At 37.5% G+C, this 10,982-nt stretch overlaps 2 protein-coding genes across 2 annotated transcripts; both read right to left on the bottom strand.

Annotated features, from left to right (window-relative positions):
- Positions 1-430: 430 nt before the first annotated feature.
- On the bottom strand, positions 431-2,555 carry LOC127796534 (uncharacterized). The gene is made up of 5 exons (XM_052328709.1): positions 2,197-2,555; positions 1,786-2,007; positions 949-1,237; positions 726-803; positions 431-615 (listed from the first exon to the last, which is right to left on the bottom strand). Exons 1-5 carry the CDS (start codon positions 2,289-2,291, stop codon positions 562-564), a joined length of 738 nt encoding a protein of 245 aa, XP_052184669.1. The 5' UTR covers positions 2,292-2,555; the 3' UTR covers positions 431-561.
- Positions 2,556-4,963: 2,408 nt separating this feature from the next.
- On the bottom strand, positions 4,964-10,686 carry LOC127798290 (mitochondrial dicarboxylate/tricarboxylate transporter DTC-like). The gene is made up of 6 exons (XM_052331753.1): positions 10,470-10,686; positions 9,999-10,082; positions 9,166-9,227; positions 6,085-6,446; positions 5,516-5,730; positions 4,964-5,371 (listed from the first exon to the last, which is right to left on the bottom strand). The coding sequence occupies exons 1-6, from the start codon at positions 10,584-10,586 to the stop codon at positions 5,315-5,317; spliced, it is 897 nt and encodes a 298-aa protein (XP_052187713.1). The 5' UTR covers positions 10,587-10,686; the 3' UTR covers positions 4,964-5,314.
- Positions 10,687-10,982: the final 296 nt, after the last annotated feature.

Here is a 10,982-nt window from a genome sequence, read left to right as displayed (position 1 = left end):
TTAATATAATTCCCAATATAATATAATAATAATATTATTATTTCAAAACTTAAAGTTGAACATCCAAAAAGCATTTTCTATTTTCAGGGAATGATTGTGGGAGCATGAGCACAATTTTGACATGAAAATACAATTACAAATATTTACAAATAAATAATTTTGGTGGTATCACAATTATAGTATTTTTATATAAAATTTTATTAAAAAGATATTGTTTTTATGTAATGAAATATAGAAAATGCGCATCCCAGTATGAATGCATACGGTCCCTAGACAGATCCACCACCGAATACAGTACTGAGAGAGAGAGAGAGAGAGATTAAAGAAAGGAAAGAAATTAAAAAAAAAAAAAGAATAAAGGAAGGAGTTGAGGCAACATCAAAAGGATGAAAAGCAAAGCATCACTAACCACCAAGTTAAAAATAGACCATTTCAAAAAGCAGATTAAATATTTGCCAAATTGGAAATTAGATTCTATATATGACAGCAATTTCTTTAAAACATAAAAATTAACAAACAAAACACAAATCTACTCTCTCTCTCTCTCTCAATCTCAAAATCTCATTCTGAATCACCACTGTCCATGCTTCCCATAGCCTTCAACCCTCTAGGCCTCTGCATCCATATCAACATCCAAATCTGTGAGTGTTCTTTACAACAACAACTTCTGCAGAAAATAAATCTAAAATAGGGATGAAATTTTTGGATTCTAAAACGAAGATTACCTTCTTCGAAGCCTTCTTCTCTCTCACCTCATACCTCTCCTGGGAAAGATCATTTAACCATGTCCCTGGGCTCACCAACTAACCCAAAAAAAAAAAAACAAAACAAAACAAATCGATTCGAATTTCAAATTAAGATCAGAACAGCAGAAATCAAGACAAACCCAATTCAAAAAACAACTTTTCGCTTCATGGGTATGAATTAGAATTGGTGCAGAGAAATTACAAGCAAGGTTTTCTGGACAATCTTGGCCCTCTTCTTAGGCCTCTGGGGAAGCTTACACCCTTTCATGGCCATGAAATCCTCCTCCTTCTCTTTACTTGACAGGGAAACAAACAGTTTTGGCCACACAACCCTTCCTTTGTTTTCATCCTTAGACTCTGTAAACAACTTGGCATTTTCATCCAGTCCTATCGATCCCCGGGTTGTGTAGTACCGATCCTCCTTCTCTGGGGAAGATGATGTTGCCATCTTCCGGTTCTCGTTCGCGCTCGATCTGTTCATCCCCAAATCCCTGCAGGCAACACAAGTTAGAGGATAAGTTGGCTTCAACATCTTATTTCCATTTTTTTAGCATTTCTCTTTGGTTCTTCTTTTCTCTAAAGGAATTGTTTTGTTGGGTTACACAGAGATCTAGTCTGTTTGGTTGCTGAGAAAACTTGGAAATCTCACGACTCCAAGTCTATGCCTAAATTGTTAAGATATTCCTTTCCTTTCCTAGGTCCCCCAGCAATGAAGGAGCAGCAACTACATCAAAAGATTCGTACCCAATCATGTCTGGTTCCAAGTATATTATCAAAAATAAAAGAAAATTCCCATTTTGGCTCCTCAAAGCCTCTGGATCTATTCATAGCCAGATTATTCTCAAGATTTTTCCATGTCCATTTTGGCCAATCAAAAAAACATTATAATGACTACACGGCAGCAAGAACAACATCAAATCCCAAAAACCAGAACCCAAACCCTGCTTGTTTAGCATTTCTGTTCTGATTTCAAGGCCGAAAAACGGATCAATTTCCTCTGTAACGGCATCGTTTTTCTGGGTTTTGGAGGAATCATTACCTGCAGAGACGAAGAGGGGATTGAACAGGCGGCGGCGGGAGAGGATTGGCCGATTGATGCTTCTCAGTATTATCGGCAGCAACAACTCGTCGATCAACTCGAGAAGTGATCTTCTTCTCGGATTTCTCATCCGCCATGGCCGAGTCCTTCACCTTCACGCATCGAAGCCGCTTTCTACTTCCCCACTGTAACTTATCCATCTCCAATTCCCTTCTCTTCCCCCTGCACCAAAGCAAAGTCCCATTTCGGAGTTATCAGAAAAACAAAGAGGAAACAAAGATTCGACAGAGAAAATAGGCAGATTGGCGATCCAACTCGAGATCTACCCACAAACCAAAATGCCCAAAATTTGTCAAGAAGAAAAACTCCTTTTCCTAACATTTCAACAGAATAGAGAGAGAGTGTACATACAAGGAGACAACACCTGCAGAGCCGCCAAACAGACCCAAAGATAAGATTTTTCCAGGAGAAACCGATAGAACAAAAACCTTATTCCCAGAAAACATAAGAATAGAACATTTTCTCCATCAAAATTTTCATCTGGGTCTCTTTCAAAATCCCCAAACAATGAGCATTTGCAGCTCTCTCTCTCTCTCTCTCTCTCACACACACACACACACTCTCAATATATCTACGTATCTACATACATATCAAACCAAGCTTGAAGCTTATTTTCTTCTTCTTTCTTTCTTTTTTTTCTATCTCTCTTCGTCACTGCAGAAGCAGCGGTTACTCCTCTTTTGAGTCTGCGTTCTATTTTTCAAGCTGTTTTGGTTTGTGGCTGTGTTGGAGATTGTTAGATCAAAAATTGTCAAAGCAATCGGGGCCGTCGGATGTTGAATGGACGGTGGGTGGATTTCCCTCCAACGGAACTCGGTGCCCGAGCGTGTGCTTTTGGGAAAGGCCTCTCCCCCGGCACGTGACATACTCCACCTCCTTTCTCTCCCATAAACCATAATAATATGATGATCAGGGATATCTTGTGAGCCCAAAAATGTAGGTCCAGTGGGCCTTCCGGGATATTGGGCCTCAGCGCTACGGAGGCCCAAATCTCATTTAGGGTTGTATTGTGCTAATATGGTAGGTATGTACAAGTGCGTCATGTTACGTTTTTTTGTGATGTCACGGTGAGATAGATAGTATGACAAATGGAGTGCGATTTTGTTCACCCCATTAATGAGGGTGAATATAACCCCCACTGTTTTGGGGGTTAAAATTAACAGTGGGGATTAAAAATAAACAGAGGGGCAGCCCCCACTGTTAATTTAACCCTCAAAACAGTAGGAGTTATGTTCACTCTCGTTAAAGAGGTGAACAAAATCGCACTCTCACATATGTATTAAGTATTTGTAGGTAAATTATTAATAAAATATTAAACTTCCACTCAATTACTTATCCTATAATAAACTTTTAAAAATTATCAATTTTATGTTCAATTTATATCTATTCTATAATATCATCACAACTTGGTTAAATGAAATTGAACTCCATTAGAAAAACTTTATTTGTATAATTACTAAAATAGATAGTAATAAAAACAATTGAAGTTGTGGTTGGTTTGGTTTGATTTGGTTTCGCACAAATTCTTGTTAAGTTCAGGTTAGGTTCTTTATGTATATATATATATATATATATACAAAAAAATATTATCGCATATAAAATACACAATAATCAAATAAGTTTTTTTTTTTATTTGAACCCAATGACCTAAGATTTTTTTTTTTGTTTAGGTTAACGCATTATCACAAGCACTCCTCACTGTTCAGCCCCACGATATTAGCAGGAGATGTAAATTAAAGGACTCAGCGACCAGTTTGATCCCTAACTCCATCGCAAACGTGAGGGCGACAAAGCGATTTTTAATTTTCATAATCGCTCTAACTACTAGGTCCAAATATATACACACACAAAAACATCATTGCATATAAAATACACAATAATTAAATAAGTTTTTTTTTTATTTGGACCCAAGGACCTAAGATTTTTTTTTTTTTTGTTAACACACTATCGTGAGTACTCTCGCTGTTTGGCCCCACGATATCAGTAGGAGATGTAAATTAAAGAACTCAACAGCTAGTTCGATCTCTAACCCTATCGTAAACGTGAGGGCAACAAGCGATTTTCAACTTTTAAGATCGCTCTGACTGATGAACTTTTCTTTCTAATCAAGATTTGAACAGTGAATCTGGGGTCCAAAGAGCATCCTAGAGTATACTTTCTTTGCCAACGGAGTTATGCCCCGAGGGCAATGAGCTAAGATATTTAAGTGGTCAATGTCACATAAGAAAGTGGAATTTGACGTGAGTAGATGTAATTATGAAATCAATTAAGTTTTTTTATACGAGAGGTTAAAAAAATAAATAAATAAAAACTCACCTTCATGTTTGATAATTATAGTTTAATTTTTATTTCTCAAGTTAATTTTAACTGATGTTGAATTTTGATGTAACTTTAAAATTCTTATTTCATAATGACTTAGAAGTCACGAGTTAAAGAGTAAAAAAAAAAAAACTTTTGTTCTGTAATATATATCCACTAATATTATACACCCACGCCCACACATACATATATTTATATCTAACCAACCTAAAACTCTCGAATTTAAGAGAGAAATCAACCACTAACTTCAATTGCTCTTGTTGGGATCGATTTAATATTTTTAAAATTTAAGTATAAATTTAATTTTTTTTTAAGGTTTAGTACCTAATTGATTGATACAAATTTCTAAAAATTTTCACAGATTTCAATTTCGTTAGCAGCATTACGAAGATATTACAAAATTAATACAGATATTGAAAACTTGATGTAAAATTTATAACCTGCAACTTATATAACATGTGATAAATATACCATCCTTGTTGACAATCGATTTGATCATTCATTGCCAAAGGGAAAACAAACAGATGCCATTTTTTATTTTTTTTTCGTTGTAAAACTTATGAAAGCAACCATTAGAAAGTGAAAACTAAAAAATGGAAGAAGGCCAATATGCCATTTCGAAATAAAGAACAAAAGAATCCTGTTGAAACTTAAAACAGCATGGGCATGGATGGGCTTGCCTTTCATGGCTTTCCTGGCAAAGTTGGTAAAAGGATTAAAACGGTAAAATATCAGCACGAAGCAACTGATATTTTGTAAACAAACTGTTTTGAGACTAGAAAAAATTGCCAAAACTTGGTAGAAAAAGACAAAAGGCAAAATGAGATTAGTGTTTATGAATGAAGGGTACCCTTTAGTTTGGAAAAATTATTTTGCTTGAACAATTTCTCTGTCAAGCATTTTCAGATAATATCCCCTACAAAGCTAGCTAGCTGAAAGGAATATGCAAAATCCTATCTCAGTCACCTCTGAAATAACAACTTCCCAACTCAGTTGGGGTCATTGACAAGTTCTACCACAGTAATAAAAAATTTCCCAAGACTTGAGGATGTGATGTGGTCACCAAATCCAGCAAAAAAAATACAACACAAAACATGAAATATTATTCTGACACGGCTCAAACTCCAATTGAGATCTCTATACCCGCAAACTACAACCCAACAGACTTCTCGAGCTTCTGAAGTTGGTTCAGGAATATCCATGTCATCTGCAAAAAAGCACAAACCGAACTATTATTGAAACTTGAAGACTAAGTGCCAAGTGGGGTTTTTGGGTCCCATCTCACTAGTGAGTGCGTATTAGGAAACAAATGACGCCAACCACAAACACACGCCACACACAGAGATATTACCATGACATGGGGAGCAATTCTAACGCAATATACAGGAAATCCTGTATATAATTTGAGGGGCCCTCCAGATTTCACGGTTTTCATGGCACAATCTAATGAACCCGTGTACGGATACTTTCCTGTGGCATCAGGTTGCATCTTCTGTATTTGAGTTTTCACATAATCAAAGGGTAAACTGCATGCTGCAGCAAAGAACCCTGAGACCGAGCTGGCACCTGAATAGATACAACAAAGGCATCATGTCTCAGACTTCACACAACACTGATTTGCAGAACTAACACCAGTACATAACACATGAAATCCAGAAACATTTCCTTATTTGTATCCACCCCACCCCAAATTAGCCATTGCAACAAGTGCCAAAATAAGGAACCATTACTGCAACATAAATAAATCAAAACTCATATTGTGTAACTTGTGAAACTAAAGCTATTTTCTCATTTCCATATCGTCTAGACAAATCAAGATGAATGAAAAAAAGTGCTACTGCTGCAAGCATCAGCTAGAGAGCTGAACAATTGAGTCCATATCAAGAAAAAAAGGTATTATCATCCGACAAAGAGTCTTACCTATTATTGTAGAAGCTTCACCCAAACCAAGAGAATCCCTGAAAAACTCAACACTTTGGTCATATGAGGCAAGCATCCCCATATTCAATGCCATTGCTCTCACGACAGTTGGTCCTGCACCTTTCCAAAGAGCCAAAACTCCTTCATCTGCAATAATACGATAGAGGGCATGGAATGCATTTGTGTAGTTCCGGCGCTGAGCAGCAGGTAAGGTAGCATCAGCCTGCATGCGTATGAGTGCTAAATCTGCTGGACTTCCAAAACATGCACCAATTGCTCCAGCAGTTAAACCACACAAAGCCTTCTGATATAAAGGCAGGGGCTTCCCATCATTGGCCTCAGTTGCCTTATTTGTCAGAATTCTGATACCAAAAGGAGAAAACAACAATATTAAAGAGATTCATTTTTCAACATGTCAAGAACAAAATCAAGTATTCTACATACACACAATGAACAAAATCAGAAAAAAGATTCTATTATTATCCACATTTTGTATCCATAACATCTCCACACAGACATATCAAAAGGTAAAGTTAACAGGCCTAAAAGTTAAACACGGCCATAACAAAAGGCCTAAAAGCATTATAGTACATGAGGGTTCAACTTAGTGAATACCAAAAAACCAAATCAGCATCATCTGACAGAGCAATCAGAACAAGATAACTATGACATGCATGGAACTTCACACCAGTGATCCACTCCTTGACATGGTCAAGGATGATTCAAAACTAGCACATTTAAGGAAACCATTTGCTTATACACATTGTTCAAACTTCAAAGGTGTAATACCCGAGATTTTTATGAAACTTGTGCGGTTGAGGAAGGAATCACGAGAATTCAAGGATAAAAATACAATTTTAGAGAGGTTTGGGAAAAGATGTAATTTCTTAAAAATATTAGAAAATTGTTTAGAGGTCAATAAAAGACGCAAGAAACCTCTTCTTAAGGACATTTGGGATGGAAATAAGGAGCCACATGAATAACCAAAGTCCTAAATAGTTCAGGGGTCAAAGTGCAAATATATGAAACTTTGGGTCAAAGTGTAATTCTTGAAAACCTGAAACGGGGTCTTTGGAGAAACGAATTGACCAAACCGACAGTTAGAAATAACCATGAGGCACACAAATTGAGGAGATAAAAATGACACGTGACGACATAGGATCGGCCGAAAAATCTATAAATTGAGCCAAGGATCACCCAAAGCATATCCATGAATTGAGCCGAGGTTGAGAGGTTGTGAGGTGAGGGATAAGATCTTGAGGAAGAGGGGAAGGAGAAGGAGCCGTAGGAACAAACGTGGGTCAAATCGAAGTCAAAATGAGGGATAAACATGTGAAAAATCGAGCTACAGAACCGTCGTCGCTTAAGAAGAAACAGCACGTGCAGTACACACGCCGAAAAGGGCCGCGCATACAAGCGCGTGGCCACCCTTTCGGCGACACATGTGGGCTCCCCTCCCCTTGCAACATTCCAGAAAAATTAGTTAATTTATGTTTTACAACTTTATGCAAAAATATTTAGTGTTTGGTTTACGAAAACTCGTGTTTCCTGCATAAAGCCTAGACCCGCTATTGTGAACAATACACCCGAAAGGTAAACAATCAAGGTAAATGGTTCCTGCATGCTTCTTACTTCATCTTGGTCATTCTTGATTTCATATGCGTGTGGTTTGTAGCTTACATCTCATATTGCCCTTGTTTTGTGCATGTCTTTTCTATTTTGCACGCGTTTTGGCATTTCGTGGCTTTATGTGGGGTCATCGTGATCGTGCCCATGAGTGTGGTGCTAGAGTTTGATGTGGTGACCGACAGGACGAAGGCATGGGTCATCATGGTGATCGTGCCCATGAGTTTGGGCCCGAGGAGCAATCACGTGCCCACGAGTATGGGGCTGGAGTTTGACGCGATGACCAACACGGATGATGGCGACAAAAGGGAGATTTTTTGTTATTTTCGCTTGTTGCATATTGTTTTTTGCATGCACGAACTTTCACTTTCTGAACCATCTCACCTAGATGTAACTATCTAACCTGGATGTTTCATACCCTTGGAACATTCAACGTTCCAAGTATATCGAATGTGAAGACAAGGAGGTGGTCGAAGCTTAGTTTATTTCATGTCGCTTGTGTACCACAGACTTCTGTATAAAAGAGCTATTATAATCGTTGGATTTTATGTCATGTTGTGTCGAAGGGGCTACTAATATGGGTTTCGTAACTTCGAGGTCGTGCACTACCAACATGAGCTAAGTTGCTATTTAAATTCCTAATGAAGCCTCTTGAGAGGCCAAATTGAAGGATGACAACTTAATGTAGCAAGCATAAGAAGTAAAATAAAGAGCTTTAACCACACCACCTCCTTCCTTCAGGAGCAACTATAGAGCATGACATTTTTCCAATGCTGTCTTCCAACTCTATACTATAAAGAAAACCAATAAATCTAGTATTGCATGCCTAGATTAACTTTGTTCTTCCACATACATAAAACAACAAGATTAGGCTGGTGGTACAGGGTGGGGGTGAAAAGAAAAGAGTAAGCCATCAAAGAGTATAAACCAAGAGTAACAAACAAATAATTATAATCCACAAAGCTAATTGGTTACAGATGTCTTTATATCCCTATCTTCCATAGGATAGAACAACACCCATGAGAACATCCCCATACATGTGCATGGTTAACTTAAACATCATTAAAATAACAAGTTAATACCTGATGCAGGACAGGCATGAAATAAAAACATTTGACATAAGTATTGAGCAACCATCCATCTTGATCAGAGGTTTAACATGAAATACAATATCCAAGCAAAGCAGTTTGTATGTGTTATTTGTCCAAGCAGCATACAGTCAATTGCTTAGACATTACAACCCAACTATTTGATCCACTAACTAAGGAAATTGGCTCAAGATAGATACATGGATAAAAATGTGGTTATACATGCACACAGATAACTTAAATTAACCTTTAATATAGCAGATCAATACCTGGCAGTGAATAAGTGCAAAAGAAAAACCTTCTATATGAATAAGCACGCAATCACATAATCCATAGCAATTATGGGTTAACATTGAGAAACACTCACCTAAATGTCCCAAGTCGGGCAGTTGTATATGTAGCTTGTCTAAGTAGCCCAGCAGACAGCCCCTGACAAATATAGCCCAAGTTATACAAGACAGATATTTAATTTAGAAGCAACCTTATGAGATATAATAATACATTCCATGAAAATACATGATGAAGAAATGAAAGAAATCTCATGAGAATCTAATGCTTTAATATAGTGTCCTGGTGGGGCAAAAGGTAGAAAGAAAAGTCTATCACATAAAGTTATGGAGCAATATCTTGTCACGCTTTCCCCTTTTCACTAAGGGACAGACCTTACCTCTTGAAGTTTTTCCTACTATCACATAAGTTAATCTAACCACAATTTAGTATCATAAATGAATATGTTCAAATGAGGCCAGAATTGTGAGATGATTTTATGGAACTTTGATAAAATAAATAGATGGACCCTAATCAGACTTGAGGGGGATTTTACGGGCTTTACAGCATGGACTTTGGAATATCAGAATTGTAAATAACTCCCACCAAGAAAGCTAGCATACAGGTAAGAGAAAACACAATTTATTTTTTTCTAAAATCAGTGAGGTAACAATTTTTTTATTGACATTACAAAATTATCAACTTAACTATCAGACAACCTAGAACATTTTTCAACGTCATATTCAAGTTTGAATTTGCCAGTGCTATGTTATTGAAGTAAAATACATCAACTAGTGCAGGGCAACTAGGGGAATCAGAATGCTACAGCATCCTCCGATTGACAGACCTCACCCACTAGTCCTAATTTGGCACACAATTATTACCAAGACTGGAGGATTGACAAATAAAAACGAAAAGGAAAAGCACATCAACCTTGTAAAATGCGCCAATCCCCTCATTCTTTAGCATGTTTTTTGTCACCTCGGCCGTTGATCCCTGACCCAATTGAATTCTCACCTGTAATTACCAAAGAAACCATAATTGGCACTCAGAATTAGCAAATCACAAAAAGTTAACAGGAACAAGTAACGAGCCGTTCTGATCTCAGGATCCATATCAATATCATGAACTTACGAACAAGTGAAAACAAAAAAAAAAATTAGTTACACACAAACAGAACAAACGACTTGACAAAGATCCATTTCAGTTCAGATCTGAAAGTACTGAATCACATAGCGAACAAACACCAAAATCAGTCCAAAAAGCACACTCCGGTTTAAGATCTGAAACTCTTCGTACAGATCAAAAGGATCAAATACATTCCCGAACAATTTCAAAAAAACACAAACAGAAACAACTGATCCAGCTGATACACAAACAAGAAAGGGGAAAAAAATGAAGCACCTTGATCATGTCGATGGGCTGGATGACGCAGGTAGCGAGCATGCCAGAGGAGCCGCCATTGACGAAAGGCTTGATGGTCGGCCATACTCCAGTAGGCTTCGGCTTCTCCTCTCCCATTTCTTTCTACCGAGAGACTTTGTAGAGAGAGAGAGAGAGAGAGAGCCCAAAAAAGCAGCGAAAGAAACGAGGGGGAGAGACGGAGACCAGTCCGGGGGCCAGACGAGGGTTTTATATATATATATATATAATATATATTTTCACGCAAAGCAATCACTTCGTGGAACCCTCGGACCTCACGAGTCTCCTTTTGGTAATTGCATTTTTCTCCTCACTACGCCCTACACTACGCCTAAATATTCCAGATTGCCCTCTAATGCAATTATTTGCAATTTTTGGGTATTACGTGCGTATGACTGTATCTCCCGTATATCAACAGTAATTAATTTGAAGTATAAATCACTAGACTAGATTCCGACAAATATAAAACAAATAAAAAAAGAGTCATGCTATTGG

Source organism: Diospyros lotus, chromosome 3 (genome assembly GCF_014633365.1).
Source record: "Diospyros lotus cultivar Yz01 chromosome 3, ASM1463336v1, whole genome shotgun sequence".
In the NCBI taxonomy this organism is placed as follows: domain Eukaryota; kingdom Viridiplantae; phylum Streptophyta; class Magnoliopsida; order Ericales; family Ebenaceae; genus Diospyros; species Diospyros lotus.
This window is presented reverse-complemented; position numbering and strand designations above follow the sequence as displayed.

Coding starts and splice junctions, on each gene's coding strand:
- LOC127796534 (XM_052328709.1), bottom strand. CDS start 2,291: ATGTTTTCTGGGAATAAGGTTTTTGTTCTATCGGTTTCTCCTGGAAAA. Junction 2,008..2,196: donor TCTGCAGGTGTTGTCTCCTT/GTATGTACACTC, acceptor GCTTTGGTGCAG/GGGGAAGAGAAGGGAATTGG. Junction 804..948: donor TTGTCCAGAAAACCTTGCTT/GTAATTTCTCTG, acceptor TTTTTGGGTTAG/TTGGTGAGCCCAGGGACATG.
- LOC127798290 (XM_052331753.1), bottom strand. CDS start 10,586: ATGGGAGAGGAGAAGCCGAAGCCTACTGGAGTATGGCCGACCATCAAG. Junction 6,447..9,165: donor GCCCGACTTGGGACATTTAG/GTGAGTGTTTCT, acceptor TTTTGGTATCAG/AATTCTGACAAATAAGGCAA. Junction 5,372..5,515: donor GAATTGCTCCCCATGTCATG/GTAATATCTCTG, acceptor GCTTTTTTGCAG/ATGACATGGATATTCCTGAA.